Genomic DNA, 26,894 nt, shown 5'->3' with positions numbered 1-26,894 from the left:
AGGGCTCTGCCCAGCAGGCCCCAAGCTTCCCTGTCTTCTAGATCCAGGACTGTGCCCCCATGTCTGGTTGAGTCTCCCATGGGTTTTCCCACAGGCCTTCCTGGGACAAAAGAGTTCTGCTCCATGAGTGCCTTGGCTTTCTCAGGCCACAGGGATCCCAGGTGCCACAGACCTGGAGTAGGTCGGCTTTGTCCTCCTAGGTGTCGGCTGGTAGTTGGCTTGACAGCTTTTCCCTCCTTGGAGAAATAACAGCAGGTGAAGCAGATGCCCTGTGGGGAGCAGGACGGTGTGTGGACCTGGCTGTGTCCACCTCAGGGATGTAACCAAGTGGAAGCTCTCCAGGCCCCAGGGCTGGTAGTCAGAGGCCTGGGCCAGCTCCACCCCCAGGAAGCCAGACCTGGGGCCCCACAGATCTTGCATATCCAGATCACCCCATCTTTGGAGGCCTGGTGGGCATGCCACCTCCCCCAGATTGCCTTCCCTGACCCCTGGTCCTCCAGCGTCCTGGTCCCTGAGCTCCCACAGCATGTCCTTGTGCTTCCCTCGGTCTCAGATTCTCTTCCACATGGTCTGCTCTGCCAACCTTGTGCTGGGCACTAGGGATTCTAAAAGAAGTAGCTCCCTAGAGGAAATTACTCATAACAGATCCCGACTTCTTAACCCATGCCTGGCACCACGTTGGGCAGTTTGCAGTCATTAGCTCACAACCCGGAGAGACCGGTTTTTCTTATTATTCCCATTTTAAAGATGACAAAACTGAGGCTCAGAGAGATGTGACTTGGTAGTGTCACGAGGCATAAATAGTGGAGCCAGGATTGGATTCACATCTGCTCTGGAGCCTAGACTCTTCCTCAGACTTCTTCCTCTCCGAGCGCTTGTCTCCTCTAGTGGGGTCAGAAGGCTTGGGACTCGGAGGATGTAGAGAAAGTGGGTAAGTGGTGGCGATGTCCAGCAATGCCTCCCTGGGCTACAGGTTTCTGGATTGGGGGGGGGCCTCTCCCCTCTGGAGACCCCATGAAGCCTCTACAGACGGTGGCCCCGGATGCAGCCTCCCGTGGGTATGACCCTCCACAATTTCTAAGGCCTGTCCTGACTATTGCTTGTGAGGTGGAGATTACTGTTTTGCCTGTACAGATAGGGAAACTGAGGACTCAGCAGATTGTTGCCAATACAGGTGAGTTGCTCTAGGAGTGGAAGGGTGCTTCCTCCAGGAAAGTTAAAGAGCCTGAGTCATCAAGAGCATCCATCGAGACCATCAAGGTGTGGTCTTCATTTCTCTGAACCTCCCATGCATGTTCCTGGTTCTGGGTCTTTGCACTTACTGATTACTACCCATCCTTCAAATCCTAGCTCACTGCCACCTCCACGGAGCCTTCCCCAGCTTTCTAATAACCTTTTCTGTGTCCAGTTACTCCTCGTAGGAACCCCAGGCTGTTTGGGAGAGTCTGAGCAGTTTGAGATAAGCACAAGGCCTGGCACAGAGGAGGCTTTTGGGGGATGGCATGCGAAGGCATAAACATGACTGAGAAAATGTCACCTACTTTTGAGAGTGAGAAGCTGATATTGGTCAGCTGGGGGGCCCTTGAGGCCCAAGAAGGGAGCTGGGTATCCCACAGGGACCTCATTCAGGCTCCTGGCTTTATTGGCAGTTACACAGGGTTGCTTCCTTCCCTTGCACGTGCACGCTGGCTTCTCAGTGCTCACCCTGCAAACTTGGGAGCTTTCCCAGCCTCAGGCTCCAGAAGCTGCAACCAGGACCCTGGTGTCCAGAGATCGGCCCTAGCTGTCATCAGGGGCCCATTCCCAGAAGCAGATGTCTTCAGTTCCCCGGGCTAGACTGGGTGGAGACTGTACGCTCCCCTCCCTGCTGCCCCTGCCCTCTCCGTGCCCTGCTGGGTCAGGGAAGAAGGTGTTTCAGGACCAGGGCTGGGCACAGGCTCCTGTGCGAGAAGGGGCTAGGGCCTGCTCCTGGATTGCTGGGAGCTGCTCTAAAATACTGGTGTTTGTTGTAACAGGAGTTAAGGAGTGTGCTTGCCGCTGAGGGCTTTCTCGGGCAAGACCTCCTCAGCCGAGATGGGGAAGGATCATGGCAGCACTTCACAAAAGGAAAGGAGTGAGGTCCCTTGCTCAGGGCAGCCCGGCTGGGCAGTGGCAGGACTGAGCCGCGGCTGTCTGGCTGCAGGCTGTCACAAGGGAAAGGAAGTCTAGGCGCTCTCACATCCAGTCACAACAGTGACAGTGCGGCCTTTCCAGGTGCCCCAGGCACCCTTCTTGCTGGCCCCTGCTGCCGGTGGGTGTACTGGCTCCCTCCTGTGTGGCTCTGGCCTCTGGGTGCCCTCGGGCAGGAGCTGGGGCTCCTGTTAACCCCCAGCTGTGCTTGTCCGACTCCTCACAGGCTGCCTTATGGCACAGACCCCAGGGACTGCCCCTTAGCTTCAGTGGCTCAGGAAGGGGCTCTGGCTGTGAGCTCCCCACCTGCTGCACCTGCTGTGACCTCGGTGTCCCTGGCAGGGCCCAGCCCAGAGGCCCACAGATTGGCTGCCTTAGGGGTGTAGAACTCAGCATAGTGTCAGGTCCCTCAGAATGTGCTCTGGTGACTGGGAGACTCACCCAGAGAGGCAGAGCCAGGAGGCTCCTGGTTCCCACACACGCCTCCCACCCTCCATAAACCTGTGGCTTGGAACACAGCAGGACAGACACCCAAAGCCTCTCTGGGGACTACCAGTCTAGGTCCACAGGAGTGGTCATGAGGCCAAAATCATCCCCTGCTGCCTCGGAGACCATTTCAGTGCCAGCCCTCTCAGCCTGTGAGAACCACACAATATGGCCTTTGTGGGTTTGTGCCTCATGGCCATCCTTGGAAGAGGGTGATGTAGGAGTTAATTATCATCCCCATTTTCCTGATGTAGAAACTGAGTCTTAGGGAAGGCACCGGGCATCCCCAGGGCCACAAAGCTAGTTGCCGGCAGTGCTGAAGCTGAAGCCCGCCTCAGTTGATTTTATTTATTTTTCCAATGGAAATAATTTTGATTAAGGGGGCCCCTCGTGGCTCAGTCAGTTAAGCATCTGCCTTCAGCTCAGGTCATGATCTCAGGGTCCTGGGATTGAGCCCTGTGTCTGGCTCCCTGCTCAGTGGGGAGTCTGCCTCTCCCTCTCCCTCTGCTCGTGCTCTCTCTGTCTCTCTCTCTCAAATAAATAAATAAAATCTTTAAAAAATAAAAAAGAAACTATTTTGATTACGCAAAAGTAATCTCATGCTTAGAATTTTACGAAACACACCAGCAGAAAGAGGAAGGTGACCGCCCCCCTTGGCTGTACGATTGTGGAAGCAGCATCGCCTCCCAGGTGTTTCTCTGCATGTGAGCTGGAGTGTGTGAACATGTGTATTTTTTTCATTTAACAAAAATGAGGATGTGTTAATGCTAACGGTCTTCTCCCCACGCCAAATGTGGCTTTCCTTGTCAATTGCAGAGCTTCTTATCCTTGCTCCAAGGCGTAGAGAGTAGTGCACTGCAGGAATTGTCATAACTTAGCGACAGTCTCCTATCGATTGACATGTGTTCAGTTGCTTCATCCCACCCCGTGACGTGGTGCTGGGATATGCACCCTCGCACTGTATATACCTTTGCGCATTCGTCCTTTGGATGGATTCCGAGGAAGGATACTGTCAAGCATGGCAGTATCGCCAGGCAGGCAGCCGGCAGGAGCTTCCTCTTTCTTGAGCACAAGGCGCTCTCATGTTGGCCTCACGGGGCAAAGTAGCCAGATCGAGAGCACCGAAAGCCAGGCCAGGAGAAAGGACAACCGTGTTCTGGCCCCAAGGACTCCTCACCCCTGCCAAAGAAAACAAAAGGGAACAAAACCAGTCTTCATTCTTCTCCAGATATTTCTAGAAATCCATCCCTGCAGCATTGTAATAGTTGTAGCTGTCTCTGCCTGTAACTTGATGAGTGACCCTAGGCAAGTGTCTCTTCCTGTCTGAATTTTATTTTCCCTTTCCCTTTCCCCATTAGTTCTTGCTCCACCTCCACTGCACCCACCACTCTGAGCAACTCCTCCCTGGAACTGGCTCAGGGCCAGTCCTGGCCTGGGTGGCAGGGGAGGCTATGGGCCTTGAGCTCCTTACTGCCTGGTGAGGGGCGTTCGTGGCAGCAGAGCTGGTTCAGTGGGTGGATTCCAGACAAGCAGATGGAGGGCACCTGGCTTTTCAGGATCTACTTCTAGAACTCAGCCCTGAGGCCCAGGTTCTTTGGGCCACTTTCCCTTTTGCCTGCTTCTCATGCCCAAGATCGATTGGGTTGGAGGCATTGCAGTAATGGAGTGAAATAGCCAGGCGCCCCCAGCCCCATGGGTAGCTGGGGTTCCTAGTGTGGGTCTTATATTCTGAGCCTTTGATCCTTGGTCCGGGAATCAGGGATAATAAGCCCCCCTCTCAGAGCGTGCAGGCCAGTGTTCAGCACCTGGCCCTGAAAATGAGCATCCCTGTTCCCCTTCCCGAGCCTATGATCCCTGTGCAGGGAACGGCCCAGCACAAGGGACGGTCAGCAGCTTCCCTCCTCCTCTGCCAAAGACATGAGGGGAAGCTGCTCAAATGGCAGCAGGAGAGATGTAGGTCAGCTGGCCAGGCGGGAGAATCAGCTGCTGGGGAGAACAGTAGCTTCTCAGACTGGGAAGTTCCAGGAATCCTCTCACTTCTGCTCCCGTCAGCTTGGGGTACCCCAGGGTGACTGCTTCCCGGGTGGCCTGGGGTAGCTGGCTGAGCAGATGAGGCCAAGGAGAACTGGTTCACTACAGGCCTGGCATTGTTAGTTGTCCAGAAAGGGCCTTAGTTCACCGGGTCCAGGTTAACATCAGAGAGTTGGCAGCCGATGAGAGGCAGGAAGGCCCCATCGGGGTTGGGTGAATAGCTGGTGGCCAAGGGTGGATTTTCCTGGTGGCCCGAATCCAGGGACAGTCAGACCGGCGCTCGCCCCTCCCTCCCTCTTCTACTTCCTGGACCCCAAGCTACCATCTGCCGCCCCTGTCACCTCAGAGCCCTCTCTGAGCCGTGTGCACCAGCACACATGTGTGCAGGTAGGGTGAGTGCGCTCCCAGACGGGGTGCATCGGGAGGCAGGTGACAGTTTGGACACACAAAGCTGCAGGGTCAAGGTGACGTTCTTCCTCCCACGCCCGCCAAGGCCATGGAGCAGAGCCAAAGCCATAGCCCCCCACTGGGTGTTTGTGGCAGGGAATTCTTTGTAGCTGGAGAGGCGCCAGCGGCCTCTGTTCCCAGCCTGTCCCCTGCCACGCCGCGGCAGCCTCTCCCACTAACCCCAGCCTTTCTGCGGCCCTCACCTGCCCCCACCAGGGGGGCTGAGGTTGATATCGCCCCATGGCCCGGATGAGAGGCCCACCTCTGCCCCTCCAGCTCCCGTCTTGCCGAGTCACATTGGCAGGTCCCTGCTTCTCTTAGGGTCTCTGCTCATTGGGAGGAGGGCATCCCTCTCAGACCCCGTTCTCTGGGAATCTTCTGTTTTCCCCTGAGAGCCAGGGTGTTGGCAGGAGCTGGAGTCTGCTATGGCCAGGCCCGAAGTGCACGGCCACGAGGAGCTGCCCCCTGGTCCCTGAGGCCAGGAGTTCCAGAGCAGCGGCTGTGAAAGCCAACCTGTCCCACGGGGCACGTGGCCTAAGCCATATATACACACAAAGCCAGACCTGACCATGTATCAGCAGACCCTGCATCCTCTTGGGGGTTTATTCTCTTGCTGAGCCTGGGCCAATTCTTTAATGCCCGTGAGCTAGTCAGTATGGACTTCGTATCAAGGCCATGGGCGATCATGTCCTTTCCCCTTCCCCTGACTGCTCCTTTTGGTGCGGGAAGGAGTGTGGCCCCCCAGCGCCTCCCCACCCCCCAGACCTGGGTCTCGAATCCAGTGAAAGAACCTGTAGTTCTTTCACATCCTAGTTGGAGGCCCTGGGCCAAGTCCCTCAAACCTGAACCTCAGGCTTCTGTACAGTGAGTAATAAGTACTTCCCAGCCTGTGCACAGTGAAACAGAGCCAGGACCTGGGCCGCCCTGGACACAGATGCCCGCCGGCCTGTGTGGTCGCAGCCCCTGTGCTCTGCCCCGTGCCCTCCCGCTCCCTGGCCTTATGTTCGTCCACACTTGCAGATTCTGTGCTGGGAGTGGAGGGCTCTGTGTGGTCACTGAACCCTACAGAGAACCAGTCCACCCCGGCTCTCAGTGCCCTTGCACCGGGACCTAGCAGCCTCTCCTTGTCACTGACTTGCTGAGTGATAGGTGAGTCTCTGCCCTCCCCTGGACCTCATTCCCCCCCCTCCCCTGGGCCTCATTCTCCCCATCTGTACTGGGAGGGAGGGAGGTAGAGTTGCATCTGGAGTTTCAGTCCTTTTGGACAGTGTTTGCCATTCAGAGTCCCTGGCGTGGTCTGGGCCAGACTACAGACCTTTGCTGGCCGGGTAGACCAGTGGGGGTCACAGACGGGAAGACCCCTCCCAAGTCCTCCTACCTCTGACCGCTCCTGCGAGTGTTGCACCATCCGTGAGAGCCTCCACTCTGACACTTGACAGCAGGGCCTTGAGCCAGATGGCTGGGGGGCGGGTCCACACTTCACCTCTTTCCAGCGGGGTCACCTTGGGCAAGTTACTTCACCTCTCCGAGCCTTTGTCTCAGCTGCACAACGGGGGCCTCAGTGCCTACCTGGGCAAGGTGGTTGGAGGACTGTGTGAGTTCACGTGGGTAGCGCATGAAGAACAGTGCCTGGCCATGGTCAGCGCACAACTCAAGGTTTGCTAGGTTTCTGCTGGTCTCCTTCCCTGAGCCTCCATGTCTCGCCAGTCCTGCAGGCGTCCCCTCCTGTGCCGAGCTGCTGCACTGCCAGGTGGGATGGGAGGAGTCAGGGAGCCCCTAAAAAGGCTTCTTTGTCCCTGCTTCTTCCCTGTGGCCCCAGGCCAGAACTTACTGTCCTAGTTTCATTAGGAAGAGTTCTTCCAGGGACTTCATGAGGAAATGAGTCCAGAGCCTCGGGGACCTCTGGGAGGGCGGGGCACGGGAGGAGGCTGTGTTGTGTGTGACCCTGCCCAGCCCGGGGTCTGTGCTCCGGGTGTGCCCAGGAAGATACGGGTGCTCGGTCCATTAGGGGGAGGGCACAGACCTGTGGTGTAGACGGTGGGCAGCCACGGCCTCTATCCTTTGTCCTCTGCCGGGCGCCAGCTTCACCACCTGCCCCTCACTCCTGGTGCCTCTAGTCCTTGGCCTGGTACAGAGCAGGCCTTAGTGGTTATGTGCTCAGTGAGTGAGGGAGCGAGCTGGGCTCCTGGGGCTGCACCGGCAGCCTCATTTGGCCAGAGGAGCTTGGCCGGAGGAGCCTTCCCACCCGATCCCAACACAGAAATCCACTCAGCAGCCTTGGAAGTTGGAGAAGGTGATGGCCAACTTCTGCTTGAATACCTCCAGGGACAGGGAGCTCACTAATAGACCACATCACTTCTTCTGTTCCTTGATGGCTCTTTCTGTTAGAAAATCTCTTTCTTTCCAGTAAGACCAGGCCTACATCCTATGACCAGCTCTGTTTCTGGGGCCTCTGCTGAGAGAGGCCTATTTTCACCCCCAAGCCTGCTTAGCATCCCTTCCCAGCTATGACACTGACCTACTGTGAGGCCTCAGGTCAGGCCCATTGCCCTCTTGGGCTGCTGCCACTTGGGGCCTGGCAGGCTGCATATTCACCTCCTGTAACTGTGACCTGCTACCCAGGGAAGTGAGAGTGAAGACAGAGGTGCCCTGCCTATAGGTGAAGTGATGCCTCTCCAGGCATCTTGGTCTCCTGGTTAGTAGGGCAGCAGTTCCCGGAGCCCACAGTGACCTGCAGCCTAGCACATAAGCACTCGGGGCTGTGGATGGGCCTCTTCTGGCCCTGAGACCAATTGGCAGCATGGGCACCGCTCTGGCCTTGGTTAGGAACCTAAAGAGTTGTCACTACCCCTGTCTTTCTCACTTCTAAGGGTCACTAAGTCCTTAGATTCCTCCCCTGCCACCTGCCAAATCCAGTCCTTGCCCCATCCTGCTGTGGCCTTCCTGGGCCTCTCTAGCACTGCCAACCCAATCTCTTTTCTTCCCTTCCAATCCATTCTCTGCTCTGCCGTCAGATGCTGTCCAGCATGTCCTATCCTTGCTCAGCATCCTACAGTGACATCTACTACTTGTAGGATCGAGTTTGCTTGACTGACATTCAGAGCCTTTCAGGACCTAACATGTACCTAGCATCTCTCCAGCCCCAGACCTCACCATCTACTTGCCTCCCAAATGCCAAGACTTTATTCTCTAGCATTACTCAAAATGAGGAGTAATGTCAACAGGGGCATCGTATGTACTCTCACATGTGGTTTCCTCTGCCTGGAAGGTTCTTCTCTGCTTGTCCAATAGCTCTTGACCTCAAGAGTCACCATTTCCAGGGAGTTTTTCCCTCCAGCCCCAGGTGGGCCTGGGCATCCTCTGGGCTGTCCATCCCTGTGTTTCTCTCTGTCCTTACCACTCTGCATTGGGATGGTCTGATGATGATTCTGGTTCACACCAGACCACAGGCCTTGGGAATTGGGGCAGGGGGATCCAGCCAGGGCCCGAGGAAGACAGGATGGAGCTCTGTCTGGGTCCACGTGCCCAGTGCCCCTCCCGACCTCTTTCCACTCCTTACATGGCACATGCCAGGTAGGGGTGTCTCTATGAGTCCTGGGGAAGTGCCTTTGGGCTAAGCTTCCCTGGGTAGGAGTGAGCACAGGTTTTGCTCTATTTCAGGGGAAATGCCCACGGCTGCATTTGCCCAGCAGCTTGGTGTGGCCCAGGGCCTACCCCATCCAGTGTGACTAACTCATCCTGGCTGGCTCACAGCTGTCCTGGTTTGACAGCGGAAAGTGCCAGTGTACCTGTGTCCTACAAACTCCCTCTACATCTGCAGCAGGGCCACCCCATTACTTGTGGGTTCTGCTGCCCTGGTTGGGCAGGGCTCGCTTGAGAAGAAAGAAAAAGCTGACCCTTCCGCAATTTGGGAGAATTCAAGGAGATGTAGAGCCCCTTGGAAGGCCCGGAGGAGCTCAGAGTATCCTGGTCAGGGTGCTGGTGTGGACAGGGCCAGGGCACTTGGCCATTGTTCTCATCCTGCATCTGACACAGCTTTGTGACTGCTGTGTCTGGGCCTCGGTCTCCCCAGCATGGCCCTGCTCACCTCATAGTAATATGGTGAGGATCATCTTGGTGACCCAGTCTCACTTTCCTGCTGCCATTTATAATCTTCAAGCTGTGTTTCTGTTTGTTCATGTCCCATTCCGGTCTCACCACTCCCAAGAGGAGTATTTCCTGTGTTAAATGGGAAGAAACTGAGGACACCAAGAACTTGCACAAGGCTCTACAGTTTATTAGGCCCTTCCCATGTGTTGCCTCTGGGCTCCTGGTACCCGTGGGAGGTGGGCCTGGCAGGATCTACTGCACCACTTGGACGGATGGAGACACTGAGCCCATAGGCCCACGGGGTGCAGGTGTGAAAACAAATGGGTGCTGAGTCTCGGCCGTGGTGTGTGGTGGTTACAAGTAAGTGGGGGTCATTGGCTTGGTCATTGGATGGTCCTTCTTCTCTCCCCACTCCCCCTTCATCAGTGTCTTCATCGGTAGGAGAAGATGGAGACAGATGGAAGGGAAAGGAAGACACGGGGAGGAGGGGGGAACGGGAGGATGGATGTGGGGTAGGGGGGTAGGGGGAGAGTGCTGGGGAGGCAGGGGGAGGGGGAGGGGCCAAACAGAGCCGCTACTTCCTCTTGTGGTTCTCACAGTCTGTCTGCACCAACTCCTGACAGATGGAGGGAAGGGGAGAGCTGGTGCCAAGAGGCTGTCACCGCAGGCGGGCAGAACTGGGGGGAGGGTGCTTTGTGGCCAGGGTTTGCATGGGGAGGGGGCAGCAGCTGGTGGTCTGGCTGCTGGGCTTCCTTGAAGCCAGCTCCCTAGGAACTGCAGTGGCCGAGGGGCATGGAAGCTGCTGGGCAGGAAAATGGGCAAGGGGTGAGCCTATCACCTGCCTGGGAATGGCCATGGCCTTGCCCCTGCCCAAACGCGGACGGCCACTCCTCTCTTTCCATATCCTGTGTCAGCGAGGCCCTACCCCAGGGGACACTGAGTGTTGGGCTGGACCGGTGTTCTGGGGCCTGGGGCTGAGCTGTGGTCAGGGTGGACCAGGACAGGAGAGCATGGGCACCAGGAGGCCCTTGGGGCCATGGGGGGCTCAGAGCAGGTGGGGCCTGGCCTCATGTCTGCAGGGCCAGAACTTAGCCTGGGGGTTTCCCAAGGCCTCTTGATTTTTCTCTAGGCTTCAAGAAGGAGTGGACAGGCCTGTTCCAGGGAGACTGGTACCTTCAGCATCCCTTTATAGAGTGTGGGTTTCCCCAGGCAGAGTTAGGTCACTGCCATCTTTTCCAGCACCCCGTGCCCAACACAGGGCCTCACACACAGGAGGGGTTCAGTGGATGCTTGTTCAGTGAATGGATGGATCCTTGCTTGCACACCTTCTGGGGTAGAGACCTCACTTCCTCATATGGCAGCTCTATTTCCAGAAACAGTGTTCTTTCTGATTCTGTCCTTGAAAGGCCTCATGGGTCTCAGACCTGTCACAGGGGCCACACAGAGCCCCTTGCTGACCATGCTGCCTTAGAGCAGCCTTGCAGACCAGAGACACCCCCCAGCTCATCTGTCTCTTTGGTGGCATCGGACAGGGCTGGGTCTCCACCACAACTGATCTGTGGGTTATCAGTAATCACAGCTGTCATTTATCGACCTTTACTCCATGCCTGAGAGTAGCTCATTTGATCTCCCATCAGCCCTGTTCGATAGGTACTGTTTTATCCCCCGTCTTACAGAGGAGAGGAATGAGGTAGAAGGTAGCAGGTGGCTTGAGGTCATGTGGCTGATGTCTAAGTCAGGAGGTGAGGGGCGGCTGGGTGGGCAGGTTCTGTGGCAGAGTTTGGGAATATGTGGGGCTTGGCAGGGCTGAAGAGGGGCCATGCTCTGGAGGTGGATCTGCCCCTACCTTCCTCCCCACACTACTCCTGGGCAGATCTTTGACACTAGGGTTTCAACCGGGCAGTCCTTCGGGAGAGACCTGGGACTTGAAGCTCAGAGCCTGTCCTCGCCTTGAGAGCAGGGTGGCACCTAGGGATCTTACCGTGGCTGGGCCGAGCTGTCAGGTAGGTGGTGGGGAGCTGGGTCTTCTGCTGCTCCTTGATGTTGGTCCTGGCTGGAATTATCCTCCCCATTAATATTAATAATGGCAGTCATTAATGATAAATTATAGTGTGTCCACCTCGTGCCAGACCTCAGCTGGGTGCCCTGGGGGAATGCCAGGAGTAGACAGTGGTACCGATCCTGAGAGCAGGGCATGCACTTTCCACCACATTTATCTCTTCTCCAGAGCCTGTCACTGGCTGGGCACTCTGCGGGGGGAGGGGGCAGCTTAGTAAATCTTAGTGGTGGAGAAACAGGTTCCTGGGCCCCTTTGGTGGGATGCAACTTCTCTCCTTTTTCCGTCATTCATAGACTGATTCCACAAACATTACTGCCAGGCCCTGTGCCCACCCCACATGGCCCCACCGACTGAGCTCACCCCTCACCTTGGCTCTTTAGTTACCCACTGGCTCGCCAGTGAGTGTACTGGGTTGCTCTGCTTGCTCACCCCCTTGGACTATCACTGCCCTCTCAGTGCCTCGGGTCTGTCGTCTGTACAGTGGGGTTCTAGCAATCCTCTCCTCAAAGGCCTGTGGGAGGATTAGATGAGGTGATGACCACAGGGCACAGTAATCACTCAGGAGGGAGTGGCTGAGATGAAGATCCCAGAACACGTCTGCCTTCTGTGGGTGGCCTCGTGAATCCCCTGACACCCCCAGCCCTCTGCTGCGGGGGTGGCGAGGCACAGAGGGGTGAGGAGATGCAGTGTGTGAGTGGCGAGTTCGAGCCCTGGCGGCTGGGCCTCTGAGGTCTACATATTTGCCACTGCACCAGGCGAGGATGAAGGACTTAACCTGAAAGCTCCTTTGGAATTAGAATTGCAGAAGCTCCTGGCTGAGCTCTTGCAGGCTTCCAGCCCCCAGATCCCAAATCCCTCCTAATCCTAGGAAGGAGGCAGCACCCCCTCCTCCCACATCACGTCCATCAACCGCTCCCAGAGCCCTCCCTGGGCCTGTCACCTCCCACAGGAGCCCCCAAGCGGCAGGCGAGGGCCGGGGCTGCGAGGAGGGGGGATTTCCAGCTAGGGTTGAGATCTGTCACAACATTAATGTTAATTAAGCCTCGTTAATTCAGTCCTCTGCTTACGCAGAGCTCCTGACAGCAAATTACTCATAAGTGAGGCGGTAAATTTATTGCTGCGTTTTCCCAAACACTCAGCAGCAAAGCACGTGCCCCCGGGAAAGTCAGAGGGAAGGCCTGGGGTGCGTGTGGCGTGGTTCCTGCCAGCCTAACACGCCTGGGCCCTGTGGCCCAGAGAGCAGCCGGGGCTCAGCGGGAGACCGGGACAGGATGGACTACGAGCCAGTCAGAGCAGGCTGCTGGGGCATGTAGTGAGCTCCCCCTCCCTAGAGGCATGTAAGCGGGAGGACAGGGGGTATCGCAAGTCCCTCTGGACCTGCCCATTATCTTTACCCTCATCCATCTCATGCTGCAGACGATGGAGCTCTGTGCTTTGTTTCCTCCCAGACTGCCTCACACAGTAAGGCCCCTAAAGAGTGAATTTGGGTCTGGACTCAAGCCCCATAACTGCTGTGCAGTTTGACAGGAGCTCAGTGGCCTCCTCGGGGACCGAGCCCCTGGTCTGCCGAGGCCGGACAGCCCTGCCAGGGATGCTGTGAAGGAGTCTGTCCCTGTCCCGGGTCGTGGGGCAGTCTTGGAACCAGGACCAGGCTCATGTCTGGGCAGATGGCCCTGGAGCCCAGCCCCCCTTGCTAGGCCAGGTATCAACCCTCCAGGGCGGGATATATCCCTGGCCCCACAGTCCTCCCCTCGGACCTGCTTCTCTCCTTGGCTTTGAGCTGTGCCATGCCTGAGACGTTTGGAACAAACCCAGGCTCTGCGTACCTAGAATTTTTTTTAATTAATTAGAGCATTAAATGGTAGCCCTCTGGGAGAATCCCACCATCTGGCTGTCGTGAGAGAAGCAGGAAAATCTATGCATATTTGTCTATAGTGTGTGAATGTCATGTGAAGCCACCTGTGCATGTGTGGGTGTGCAGTCCGTGTGCTGTGGCGTGTGTGCACGGTGTGGCGTGTGTGTCTGGGTATGTTTGGTGTGTGGGGCACATCTCAGTGTGCAAGGTGTGCCTTTCTGTATGTGCGTGTGCTCATATGAGAGTACACGTGCCATGTGCATGTGCCTGAGGGTCTGCACGCCTGTCTGAGCACACTTCAGGCCTCGCTTTTGGGGGCGGTGAGTCATGCTGGGCTGTGTGCAGAGAGGGGGCAGACCTCAACCCTCCTGGCTGAGGTGGAGATCACAGAGTGGGCCTCGCACGGGGGAGAGCAGGGTGGCTTTGGCAAGTACACACGTGGCCTGCAGGGGGCAGGCGCGGAGGGTCTTGTTCCCCTTTTGACAGATGGGGAAGCCCAGGCCTGCCCAAGCACAGAACCAAGGTGTGGAGGGGCCAGGACTGGCACTCAGGCTCTGGAACTTGCTGTGCCATGCTCATTCTGCTCTGCTGGCCAGTGTCTCTTGCCTTTGGCATCTTTTATGCTGTCGAATTTTCATGGTGACTTGGAGATGTTCTTGAGACAGTACCACCCCCATTTCTCAGGGCTGCTCAGAGGGCAAGGTCAGGACTTGCACTGCAGACCCCATGTCCATCCCATTTGGGGAAGGAGGCAGCTAGGCCACTGTGCTGGCAAGGAGGTGGCATCAGGTCAGGACACTGGGCAGATATAAAGCTGCAGGGACTAGGCCTGTCTTGTCTCTCTCTGAGCCTCACAGGGTGGTTATAAGAACTCAATGAGGAGAGGTGTATACAAAGAGCCTTGTAAACCCTGAGGTGCAGTGGATAGATGAGGGTCTGGACCATAATCAGGGCCACATGTCCCCAAAGTTCTCTAAGGAGATGGCCAGGAGGTGGCACCCTAAAAGGAGGCTGGTGCCCTCCCTAGCTTTGCAGATCGTGAACCTTTCCCCAGAACCATCAACCTGGGTGCTAGCACTGTCCCGCAGCTCCAGCCTCCCATATAACAATGAAGTAGAGCAAGAACAGGACCCATAAAGCAGTGGGACTCACCCTTTATCCAACAGGTGTGATACTAAGGCCCAGAGAGGGTGAGTAACATGCTCAAGGCCACACAGCCCTATGGTTGGTACCGGAACCCAGGCCTCTTGGCTCCTAGCTCTATTCTCCTTGGTACTATGGCTGTGTCTTTAGAAAGGAAGAAAGGGGACATAAGGAGTTTCTTGTCACTGGGGGGAGGATGTGGGAGTGCCAACCAACTAACTGGAGAGAACGTGGGATCCCCTGAAGCCCGGGTCATTATACATAAATGGAGGACTTTTATTTATTTATTTATTTTTATTTTTATTTTTATTTTTAAAATTTATTTATTTATTTATTTATGATAGTCACACAGAGAGAGAGAGAAAGAGGCAGAGACATAGGCAGAGGAAGAAGCAGGCTCCATGCACCGGGAGCCCGACGTGGGACTCGATCCCAGGTCTCCAGGATCACGCCTTGGGCCAAAGGCAGGCGCTAAACCGCTGCGCCACCCAGGGATCCCTAAATGGAGGACTTTTAAAGCAGTGGATTAACAACGATTGTTTTTACTGTGTATGCAGAATGCAGTGTGCTGAATATGGTTTGTAAATTCTGTATAGATAGAAAAGACCCAGGCCTCAAGATTGCTTGTGTTCATTGACTCATTCGTTTGTCCCACACACATTCCCTAAGTGTCCCTTCACTGCCCACCGTGTAGACCTATCCTACCTCTGGTGAGTTGCTAGGCTGGTGGGGAAAGATAGTTGAGTGACAATAATCCAGGGTGATGAGTCCGTGACCAAAAGAGGCCTTGGGTCCCACATGGGGACATGGAAGACTTCATAGTAGAGGGGGAGCGTCCAGAGAATGAGGAAGATGTATGAGCCTGTGTGACCCCCTGACCCCCCCAGCCTCCCATGAGCTTGACCTTGGACAGGCTCATCATTCACCCAGAAATGGGCCGTGGAGCACCTTCCAGCTGCCCGCCCTGACGTGGCTCTTCAGGGAACCGCCTTCCTACTTACACATGGAAAAACTACCTTAGAAAGAACCTGGAGGCCCATGGACGACACAGGTTAGGCCTCCCGGTGCCCTTTAGTAACCATAATGGGAACATCTCAAGGACCTACTACTATGTACAGAGTCAGGGAAAGGGAGAGCCACTGAGAAAGGTTGTACTTTCCATCACTGAACATTTTCTAATATTTCTATTTTCTGAAATGTTAGAATATCCTAGATATCTTCTAAGTGCCAGCCGTATGTCAGCGGATAGACGAATCTCACAACCAAGTACCCTGCAAGTCAGGATTCACCATCACAATTTTAGATGAGGAAAACCCAGGCTCTGAGAGGTCAAGTCACCTGCTGGTGGTCACATAGCTGCTAAGGGGAGGGGATCTAGGATGTCAGCCCTGGTTCCTTAACCTGCTCCTGGTGGGAGGGGGGCTGTAGTGGGCAGCAGACCAGTATGGCCAAACCTCAGTGCTAGGAAACAGTGTCTACTTGAAGACAAGGTGGAAGCGGCTGGAAGTCCCCGAGCAATGGGCATGTTCACAGAGCAGGCTGTTTCAGAAGTGGCTTCCCATTCACTCACGCTGTGTTGGGACCTGTCTTGTTGGAGTTACCATGCTGGCTCAGAACCTCAGGGTAAGGGGTGAGCAGTGGCAGAGATGGCCAAGGCCTGGGCAGGATGTGAGGATCTGCGGGCACCTGCCCACCCCCTTCTCCACTGTTTCCTGCCTAGATGTGGCCCAGAGGCCTCATACCTGTCCTGCTGGGCCCCTGGCTGGAGGCAGTGAGTGGTATCCATGCCATTAACTCTGCCCAGGTAGGTGGGTGGTCTCAGCCAGAGCCCTGAGCCCCAGCTCTGGAGCACCCTGAGATGTGGCCAGCTCTGAAGGTCTTTCCAAACTGCAGGGCTTGCCGGCAGCTAGCAGGGCACCTGGTACACAGTAGGCCCCTGGCTTGAGTCTTCCGGCTTCCAGCAATGGAGATCTAAGACTTTCCAGTTAGAGTAGGGGTCATTGGACCCTCCCCCGGTCCCACTCAAGCACAGGACTGAGGGTGTGGGACGCGGGGAGGCCCTGGGGACCATTGCACCAAGCTCTCCCTGAAGGGCGCCTGGGGACCCCTCTGCCCTGAGCTCTTTGCCAAGCAGTCCAGTGGCAACGCGTGCGTGGGCCTGCCTTTCCTCCCCAACTCCAGCACGGCCGTCTCCCAGGAAACGGGGAATTTTTTCTCATTCCCATCATTAGGGTGCCAGGGCAAACAAACAGCCTAATCCAGATGAGCCCTGGGCCACAATCACATTCTCTTTTGGGGTTTTCTCTTTATTTCTAGCAATTTTGAGAAGACTGAAGTAATTGGTATTCCATACAGGTTAATAGAATTGCTGCCTTCTCGGTATTATGCCTTAATTTCCTTTATCGCGTAGCAAGTTGGAATTAATCGCTCCTCTCCTTCCTTTTTTCCCACCGAAACCTATTACCAGCCTGTCTGGTGGTTAAAGTCATTTTGTGGCAGCTCTTGGCTCCTTTCCACTTCCCTAGGAATCTTTCTGACCAGAGCCAAAGAACAAGGAGGGGTGAAAAACCCATTTGTACAAAGTGGGGATCTCCTGTTGAGAACTTATTTCCCTCCCTGTTCAAGAGGAAGGAACGCGTCCAGCCTCCAGCCGGCACAGCTGACTGAGTCCCCTGTCGCTGAGAGCATTCAAGAGGGCAGGATGGCCATATGTCAGCAGTGGGAACAGAGGATTCCTGCACTGGGTGGGGGAAGGGGCAGGCCTTTGCCAGTCCTGGCGCCTGGATGAGAACCTTCTGGGGCTCTGTCTTCTGTCTGCGGGTTTAAGATTCTCTCCATGATTTCAGAGTTGGACAGCTTCTTCGCATCCACGGTGCTAACCCTGGGCCATTTGGGTGCAAGTGCGTTTTAGACCATGTGTGTTAAGATTCCAAGGGCCTCTCCTAGAATTGAAATGTCTGTTCAGTGATTCTAAGAGTCTGTTTTATGACTGCGAGTCTCTCAGGCTGCAGTTAGTTCTGCTCCATGACTGGGTCTTGGGAAGGAATGTAATTGCTTTGCTGAGGCTGCCTTGGGAGTGTGACCTCTGGGTAGGCTAGGCCCTCTCTGGCCTCCGTTTCCCCAAAATGTAAGAGTTGGACCAGATGGCCTCTGGGGCCTGACTCCAGGTATGTTCTGCTTGTAATCTACCGTCCCGCCCCCCATGGCCCCGTCTGTACTGGCCACCTCCCGGCACCTCGGGGGACCCAGAGCATTCTCCCATCTGAACCGAGCCCCTTGTGTACTTGCCCTTGGCCTCTCCCCTTCCAGCAGGGAGGCAACCAAGTTTTCTTCCAAAGTCCCAGCAGGAAGGTCAGTGGAGGTGATGGTAAGAAACCACACAGTCATGGACAAGAGCTGCATTGCCTTTGTAGGCTGTACAGTTCACCAGATAATTTCAACACCTGCAATCTCCCGTGATCTGTGCCCTCCAAGGGGTGTAGTTAGGGTTAGCCCCATTTAATAGGTGAGGGAGCCGAGGCTCTGGGAGGTTAAGTAGCTTCCCCGTAGTCACACCGGTGGTTTCAGGACATCGAGTGCCCTGCTGACGGTGTAGGCCGCCCGCCCACTGGACAAAACATCAGCAGCCCGAGGTGATGTGGGAGCTGGAGGATGTGGGAGCTGGAGGCCCAGGGGCCAGCTCCCCCAGGAACCTGCTGGGCAGAGTTTCCACATTCCCACGTCCAATGGGAATGGGTTTCCACATTTCCATTCCTAGCCCCTTCCCCAGGATGTTGAGGGGCTTCGGAGAGTGGACCCCACTGCCTTCCAGAAGGACCAAGACACCAAAAAAAAAAAAAAAAGAAAGAAAGAAACCACCTTCTCCATCTGCTTTTAGAATCAAACTTTGACTTCTGGATCAAACCAGAGTCCCCAGTCCCCACTGCTGTCAACCAAAAGCACCTCTTCCCCGAGGTCCAGCCTGAGCTCCCAGCCCTGCCCTCCGCCCTGCCCTCCGCCCTGCCAGCTGTCTCCACTTGCAGAGACGGGAGGTGCTGGGAGGGCCAACACCCCCAAGTTCAGTGCCCTTGTCTTCAGCCAGGGCACTGAGACTCCTCAAAAGGGGGGCATGGCTGAGGCCACATGGCAACCTCACCCCCCTCAATTTCCTTGGAGAGCATTATGGATAAAAATGCCTAGTTCTGGTTCTGCTTGAGCCCTGTCACCTTGGGACAATCCATTACTTTTCTAGGGCTTTGCTGCCTCATCTCTCAAACGTAGTGATGCCCCGGGCACCCTGTGTGCCCCCTCATAGAACTGCTGTGAAGAGCAGGGCCCAGGAGAGAGCTAGGGGCAGGGAGCTGGGGTCCCATATGCCATCAGCACCACCTCCATTTGGGATCTTAGTTCTGCACATTCCTGCTGGACTCTGCCGAGTTTCCAACCAGACAGTCTCCATCCTCACAGCAGCCCTGAGATCCCCCTCCCAGGTCTGCTGCTCCTCTGTGGCCCCGACTTTCAGGGCCCTTCCCCTCTCCCCATGGAACAGCCACCCAGAACCAGTTACCTCCTCTGCTGTCCCTGTCAGCCAGCTGCACCCCCGCTGCCCCTCCTGGAAGCAGGTGCTGACTGTGCTCAGCCCTGCCTGCAGGCCTGGAGAGCCCTTCCTTCATCTGTCCCTCCCGTTCTTGACCTGGTGAGGGCCCAAGGCAGGCCCATGAAGGACACACATGACAAACCTGACTCCTTTCTCCTCCCACGTCTAGATGAGGAGACTGAGGCACAGGGAGGGTAAGAGATTGGTCCAAGGCCACCACAGAGGTCAGGGAAAGCCTGCAGGGGAAGCTCCGAGGCCCCGGCCACTCAGAACCCTCTTCCCCAGCCCAAGCCTGGGTTTGTGGAAGGCTTCCCCCAGGGAAGCCCTGTGAAGGGCTTTCCTGTAGCCAAGGGCCCTGCTAAGATGAGACAGGGAGGGTTTGCTTCCGCCTGAGGCTGGCGTCATGGTGGGTAGCTGGGCCACCTACGGCTGGCTGACCGCATCACTGGGATGACTTACTGAGCTCTCACCGTGCTCCGGTCTAGTGGAGGGGAGGCCTCCCCCGGCCGTTGACAGGGAGATGAATGCTGTTCTGCAGGGCTGCAGATCTTCACCTCGCCGCGGGCCGCCGGGCTGGGTGTAGTCTGGAAGGGCTTGCTACGGGCACTGCCCACATCTGACCTGCCAGAAATACGGCAGCAAAATAAGCAGCCATGGGAATGGAGTTTGTAAATGCTTTCCCTGAGTGCTCGGGCCCTGTGGGCCCCAGGCTGGGTCTCCACGCCTCTCTGCCTTGTTGGCTGCAGAGGGCGTGGTCAGACACCATCAGTAGTAGATGCTTGGGTGGCTCAGTCTATTGAGGATCCGACTCTAGATTTTGGCTTAGGTCATGATCTCAGGGTCGTGGGATCAAGCCCTGAGTCAAGCACCATGCTCTGCTCAGAGGCTGCTTGAGATTCTCTCTCTCCCTCTGCCCCTCCCCCTGCTTGTGCTCTGTCTCTGTCTCTCAAATAAATAAATAAATAAATAAATAAATAAATAAATAAATCTTTAAAAAGAAAAAAAAGGTTCTTGAGCTGGTCTTGAGGAGGGAGGAGAGAGGGATGCACACCTCCTGCCTGGCAGAGCTGTGTCAGTCAAGGTAGCTGGTGGGAAAGCCCACGGTTTGTCCGTGACCCTTGTGTGGATGTGGAAGCCATGGGAGCCAGGGATGGAGCCAGAGCAATTAGCAGTGTAGCTTGAGGTGTCCATGAGGATTGTGCTGAGACACTGGTCATCTTCCTGGGGAGGTGGGAACCTGGCAGGACCAGGAAGGATGGTTTTCTGATTATGGAGAGGACTCCAGCGGAGCAACGGCAACTGGCTCTGGTTTTATGGCTCCCACCTGCAGCCACAGAGTGGGCTTACAGGGCCTAGGGACAGAGCCACAGTTCCCACTGTCTTTCATTCTCGCTCTGGACCTCGTGGTGGGTAATACTACACCTCTGGAGGAAAGGCACTAGAGAGCCTCTTGTCCAATCCAGCCATGCCGTGGAGGAAGAGACAAAGCACCCAGTAGGCAGGACTTATGCAAGGTCACGTAATAGAGCCGGGCCTCCCAGCCAGACACGGGAGATTTGCTGCCGGTTTGTCACCAGGATGGCCCAGTGAGGCACCTCTTGGGAAGTGCACTTCTCCCAGCTGCCCAATTGGTGGATATGTTTGCAGTTTCCCCTTAGCCAGGGCCACTTCCCCGTGTGGTCAGCCACTGCCTGGCAGGTGGAGGGTGCTGCCTCGACATGACCACAGGGGCTCGGTCCCTGACTGCCTGTGGGGTGGGAGGAGGACCGCCCCCCTCCCAGAGAGGCCGGGGTCATAACTCCATCGTTCGCTCCCTGACCACCAGCAGGCCCAACCCGGGCTGTTGCCCCAGGCAGCGCCTGCCCGGTCTGTGTCCTTGGACTCCCGTGGCTTGCAGAGTCTGCCCAGGGAGCTCTTGAAACCTGAGCGGTCCGGTGGGGGTCACCCACCCTGTGGGTGCCAGAGCCTGGTTGCAGTGGGATCTGGAGTCTTTTCTGCAGAGGAAGAGGTAGAGCTGCCCCTTCTTTGATCAGGGACTGGTGGTAGGAGAGCAGGGCCGGGAGGTGGGGACCTTGGCAGTCTCTGCTGTCGGCCCGAGGGAGGGGGAGCCATGAACCCCAGCTCGGGTGGCCTGGCTAGGGCTAGACCAGAAGGTCCCTGGGTGGGAGGAGGCTGAGTCCCCTCTGGGGCCAGCCGTCTGCTCTCCACCGAGTAGATGGGCAGCAGGAAGCCGGGAGCCCGGCTGGACTGTGGCTGGAGGTCATGCAGTTTTCCAGCCGCACCTCCTCCCTGGAGGCTCTACTCTGAGGGCACCACGAGTCTCCCTCTAGCTGTTTCTGGGGCTCTAACATCTCAGTGCCAAGTGGATGGCCCAGATCCAGGGTGGGAGCGGCCTGAGCTGTGTGCCACCTTATCATCTAAGCAGCACCCTTCTTGTGATGTTTGGTACTTTTGTAGGCACCAGCCAGGCCTGCGGATCCCATTCACCTCTCCCCACACCCACCTTCCCCCACCCCTACAGCTGTCGCTGGCTCAATACCTCCTGTGTCCACAAATCACTGTGACAGTTAGACCCCTTTGTCGTCAGTCCCTCGGAGACGCTCATCTTCCCCGTGGCGACAGGGAGTCCCACATACCCCAGCAAGGGCTTGAACCTCCCTTGGTGACGGTGGGACTGGGGGCCGGCAGTGTCTGAGAACAGCTATGATGTGCTGGGGCCCAGAGCAGGGTCTGGGCTTCGGAAGCCCCAGGTGACCCTTTTGGAGGGACAGCAACATCTCTGTCATAGAGCCACACACCTGGAATTTCAGAAGGGCGTCCTTAAAGACCTGTTCGCCTGGGGAAACTGAGGCACAGAATGGGAAGAGGTCAGAGCCATAGGTATTCTCTGAGCACCCACTTGGCGTGAGACCCCATGTGAGGGGGACAGCGGGATGAAGGAAATGATGGGAATGATGGTGAAGCACTGCTGTGCAAACAGGTGAACATCCAGGCTAAGGACGTTCAGGAAAGAGCCCTGGGCCAGGAGAGACGGGACTAGAGTTCAAGTCTCCCCAGGAAGACTTGCTTAGCCCCCCTCCCCCCCTGGTCCTGAGCCCTCTCTGCATCCTCACCTATGAGGATGGCATATCTCTTGAAGGACCCCGAGCTGAGGGCAGTATGGAGACCCCATCTCCTCATTTAAGAACAACGTAGTGTGGGCAGTTTGTGAGCAACATTTGTGTCCTCCTCCACAGCCGACCATGGGATGCCGTGCGGACCCTACCATCCCTCCGCTGCCCCTCCTCCAGCTGGGGAATCTGGCCCTACCCAAGTGCCACCTCCCCCAGGAAGACCTCTCTGTGGCAGCCTCCCATCCAGTCTCCCCTCTGACCTTCCAGACCTCATATCCACACCTTTTTGTTTTGTTTTATCATCTGGACAGGTTATAAAATGTGTAGCTTCTTAGTGGAATAGTTTGGAAGAGGAGGAGAAAACCTGGAAAATTTTGAGGGAAACTGCCGAATTTAGAAAGCAAAGATGCCCTCACCAAAGAGTGGTCCTCCCAGGCCCACTGCTTTGTTCTTCTTCTTCTCCTTCAACCCTTCTCATGTCCCCCTGTGGGGCGGCCCTCACCAGCCACAGCCTCAAACCCTCCGCCCCCACCGCCCATTCCCAGCACCTGCTGCTGCTTCATTTCCTCTTTCTCCCCAGGTGGGATGAGAGGGTGGGGGACAAAGCACACTCAGATGTCACCTGCTGATGGATGGTGGTGGCCGGAGGCCCCAGAGCCTGCTGGGCCGCACAAAGCTGGGAGCCAAGCCCCGCCCACCGCACTTGGTGGGTGTTAGGACACGGTGGGAACCATTTGCCTTTCCAGCACCGCCAAGAGCCTTGAGTGTGCTTGTCAGCATGTGGGGACGCTCAGATTCAGAGATGTGGTGCCTTGCAAGGATGGAGTTGGAGGCCATGCACAGCTGGTGGCCATGTGTGCCTTATGCAATGACGGTCCTGAGCTGGGACTGCCCGTCATGGGGCTGAGGGTGAGCAGATCACAGCGTGCTTAGAACCTTGGCTCCTTAGAGAGTTAGAATCTTAAATCCTCAGAAGCTGTTCTAAATGTTAGATTAGAGCCACGGCATCTTTTTTTTTTTTTTTTAAGATTTTATTTTTAAGTAATCTCCACACCCAACATGGCCTTGAACTTATAACCCCAAGACTGAGAATCATGTGCTCTACTTAGACTGAGACCACCCACCACTTAGACCCACGAGAATCCTTGACCAGAAGAATCGTAGGAACATCACAAATCCAGGAAGGGCTTTGGGGGGGTGGGAGTTGGGGCTTGAACCTGGTGCTGCTAGGGATGAGCCTTGAACCCAGGGTTTCATGCCCCCGCCCGGGGCCTGTTTCAGAATTGTTCAGGGGATGATGAGGAAATGGGTAATGTGTTCTCCCCTCACCCCGTTTCTAGTAAGTAGTGCAGCTCCGTTTTTGCCTGTTTCATATGTCGAGGTTTTACTTGGAAAAAGAGTTCCCCTGCTTAAAAAAAAAAAAAAAAAAAAAACAAGTTTTCAGGCCCTGCACGGTGCTGCAGCTCCGTGCCAGGACCTGCCACAGCCAGGGAGGGTGGCTGTGGCCCATGGGTGACCGAGCAGGCAGCCAGGGGCCTCCCCGGAGGGGGTGCAGGTTGCTCTGGACCACAGTCTCCTCCTCCTCTCACCCCTGCTGTGTTGTTGCTGCAGCCAGAGAACACTTGGGGTCTGTCGTCCCGTTGACTGGGGTGACAGTTTAATAGTAGCTTCCTGGGCTGTCATTTAAATCTGCCTGCCAGGTTAGTAGGCCGGGGCGGGCTGGCACGCCCCCTGCCCCCACCCGGATCTTCATTCTGCTGGCAGCGGTTGTCTTGGCAATGCCAGGGCCTGGCGAGCTCTGCAGTAGGGTAACTGGCAGGGGTGGGGGCGGCTCTTTCATCTCCCGACCCGGGTACAAGTGGCCCAGCTGCCTTAGGGCCAGGCTGTGGGAGCCAGAGCCAGGTCCAGGCTTAGGAGAGGAAGTGGGAGCAGACTGGTCCCTCTGTGCCCTAGGAGGGGAAGGGAGCTACTCTTCAACAGCCATGTCAAGCTGGACTCTACCTTGGCTATGGGTCTTTGCTCTGCCCTCAGAGAATATTCCCCGGGGGCCCACGGCCTGTCTGCAGAAACCTGAGGGCTTGCATTCCTGACGACTCTCCTATCCCCCTGTGCCATGTGGCCCAATACCCGTCTCCTTGCCCCTGCTCTCCTCTGCACAGGTCCCTGCTCTGACAACTGGGATCCCCTTTAGCCTCACTCTGGGCCACGTGCCCTGTGAATACCTTCTCCTGTTTTTCATGGTTTGGTGGAGCTGGCCCAGAGACAGAAAACTAGGTACCGGCTTCAGCTGTGTGACCATAGGCCTTTGTGCCTCCGTGGGCTTCATCTTATCTGCAGGATGAGGGACTTGCCCTGCAGCAGTATTTCCTCAGATGTGCTTCATTGATGCACTTGTTTCCTGGGAAATTAATAGACGTGGCATCTAAAAAGGAGGTTCCTTGGCTAAACAGGTTTGGGAAGTGCTGGGAGAAACAAAGTCAATCTGATATCTGCAGGCCTTCTCAGGACCTTCAGTAAGCCAGTGGGCATCATGGCTCTACAGAGGAGGAAGACAGCAAGTCTTATCTGAAACATCTGGGTGGATGGCTACTCCTCCCTTCTCTCTCTCCTACCCTTTGCCTCTCTCTTCCTCTGCTAGGGGCCAGTCATCGTCTCTCACAGTCTCACCAGATCCTCAGCCAAGCCCAGGCAGCTTAGAGACATGCGTATTTGTTGGCTACTAAGCAGCAGCCCCTGTCCTTAGTGGAGGCTGGGTGAGTTCAGGGGAAGGGGCCTCTGAGCGGCAGCGTGGGGCCAGGCAAGGCCAGTTGGTCTCCAGCCCAGGGGAGCTCCCAGGCCCCTTGCCTCCTCTCCAACCCCATATGGCCGTCTGCTGGCCCCTCCACACCCCAGGCCCTGTTGTCCCTCTTCTGGAATGCTCCTTGTCCCTCTCGTCACTCCCACCGGGTGGTTAACTCCTCTTATTTGGACTTGGCCCCCTCCTTCAGGATTCCTTCCTTGATCCTGGGCTGGGTCAGCTTCCTGGTCCCTGGCTGTCTGGCGTGCAGAATGGGAGAGCTGTGTGGGAGCTTGCGGCTCTGACAGGACAGAGCACTGATTGCTGAGTGGAGTCACACCAAGCAGCTCCACCTGGCAGCCCTGACCCATCTTTGCTTTGAAATCCCCTGTGTGCTCTGGGGCTGCCAGTGGGGTGTGGGGAACAGCAGTGTGAGGGATGTGTACTGTCCCCTGGAAGGAGGCCTGGAGGTGGAGGAAGCTGGGAGGGGCTGAGCGATCATGATAATTTCACAAGATCATAGACTCTGGGTGTTGAGGGATCTAAGATTCAGTCGGCGTCATACCTCCATCTCCCAACTGAGGCGGTGGCCCTATATGACTGATGGGCCTGACGTCACGCACACAGCAGCCGAGGCTGCTGACTTCACATGCCTCCCTCAAACTTGCACCTTTAAGCTTCTCCGTTTATGAAGCCCCAACACCATCCTTAGCCCGTTCGCTTCCCACAACCTTGTGTGTTTGGTGAAGCAGGGTTATTATTTCTGAATGTAGGTGAGGAAAGTGAGGCTCAGAGAAGTTGTGTAACTTGCAAAAGGTCACACAGCCCATGTGTAGCAGAGTGGAGTTCGACTGACCACGGCGTGTCTGATGCTTTGCTCTGCCTGTGTTCTTGTTACAAGTGGCAACGCCTACCTCCTTTGTCCCGGATTTCCCATTCTCCCCGGACTCTGCCCTGGGGTCGGCTCCTCCCCACTGCCCTCTGGAATCCCAAATCCTCTGTGGCAGCCCATCTGTTACCATGGTAGCAGATTATGATGTCGCAGACCCTGGATGACTATGCACAGCTCCTGGATGTGGGGCACAGGGGCTCACAGAGGTGGGCATTGTCCAAGGGGCAGACTGGCATGGAAGGAAATAAATCCCTGGAAACTGGGGCCACGGCCTCCAGCCCAGCGAGGGAGTCCCTCTGGGAGCTGGAGCCAAGGCCAGGAATGGGGTCTGGCATGGCCTGCTCCTATGGCCTTGAAAGGCCGCTGAGCCCTCCTGCCGTGGCAGGGCTGTGTAGCCTCACACCTCTGCGGGCTCCTTGCGCTGACCGACCCAACACCGGGATGCTCACCAGGGTCTCCTGGGACAGCCCTGTTGCCTTTTGTCCTTGTACAGGTGCTGCCTGGGAAAGCCACGATCTCCGAGTGCCCGGAGAGGGAGGGAACTAGCCCAAGGTCACCCAGAGAGGAGGTGGCTGTGCCAGGATCCGGTCTTACCCCCTGCTCCAAATCTTTCCATCTGGTTACACTTTCAGATGTGGCGTACTGAGGTGATTTAGTTCTGGTCCACAACCTGAGAGCAACCATGCTGCCTCAGTTTCCCCAGAGTGGTCCATTAGCAGAGACGGGTCACAGGTGCATGTCTATTCTGGCACATTCCACGGGAATACTTTATGGGGTCCTCTGAGCCATGTGATAACACGGAGGTGGCTGACGGCCTTCGTGGAAAGAGCCCAAGCTTCAGCAGCTGCCACGTGGAATTAAAATCCCACTTCTAAAAAAAAATAAAATAAAAAAAAATAAAAAAAAAATAAAAAAAATAAAATCCCACTTCTGCTGCCTGCCGGCATCAGGTTCCTCTTCTGTCAGACGGGCTCCACAGCACCACCAGGATAGACGTGCAGAGTCCCTGGGGTGTTGGGTGAAAGGTGCCAGGCCAGAGCCAGGGTGGAAAATGTGCAAACGGGTCCTGACAGTGGACAAATCCCTTCTCTGCACACTGACATGGGACATCCATCCCTGAGGCTGCTGCTTCTGAACCTGGTCGGCCTCAAGGCTGCTGGGCTGCCCTCCAGGACTGCCCTGACCTCCCAGCCTGGCACCTCCAGGGCTCGGCACACGGTGGGGCCAAGCTCACTACCAGGCTCCCAGAATGCTAGGG

General features: G+C 56.2%; 1 protein-coding gene and 1 long non-coding RNA gene across 12 annotated transcripts in view; one reads left to right on the top strand and one right to left on the bottom strand.

Moving 5' to 3' along the window:
• Positions 1-26,894, top strand: part of LRP8 (LDL receptor related protein 8) — a 79,854-nt gene that overhangs the window by 6,527 nt on the left and 46,433 nt on the right. Inside the window, exon 1 of one of the 11 annotated variants that reach the window (XM_077891818.1) lies at positions 25,906-26,129. The exons of 8 other annotated variants lie outside the window; for them this stretch is intronic. In XM_077891818.1, the coding sequence (XP_077747944.1) occupies positions 25,958-26,129 (172 nt within the window). In that variant the 5' untranslated portion in view covers positions 25,906-25,957. Of the gene's footprint in view, positions 1-25,905; positions 26,130-26,894 lie in introns of those variants that run through there. 2 more of the 11 variants (XM_077891819.1, XM_077891823.1) reach the window with 2 other exon arrangements.
• LOC144310606 (uncharacterized) lies at positions 15,422-26,503 on the bottom strand. The gene is made up of 3 exons (XR_013376272.1): positions 25,310-26,503; positions 19,315-19,476; positions 15,422-17,221 (listed from the first exon to the last, which is right to left on the bottom strand). It is a non-coding gene; the product is annotated as an uncharacterized LOC144310606 (long non-coding RNA).

This window comes from Canis aureus, chromosome 3, assembly GCF_053574225.1.
Source record: "Canis aureus isolate CA01 chromosome 3, VMU_Caureus_v.1.0, whole genome shotgun sequence".
Lineage (NCBI taxonomy): Eukaryota > Metazoa > Chordata > Mammalia > Carnivora > Canidae > Canis > Canis aureus.
Note: the sequence above shows the minus strand (reverse complement) of the source record. Positions and strands in the feature narration are given on the sequence as shown.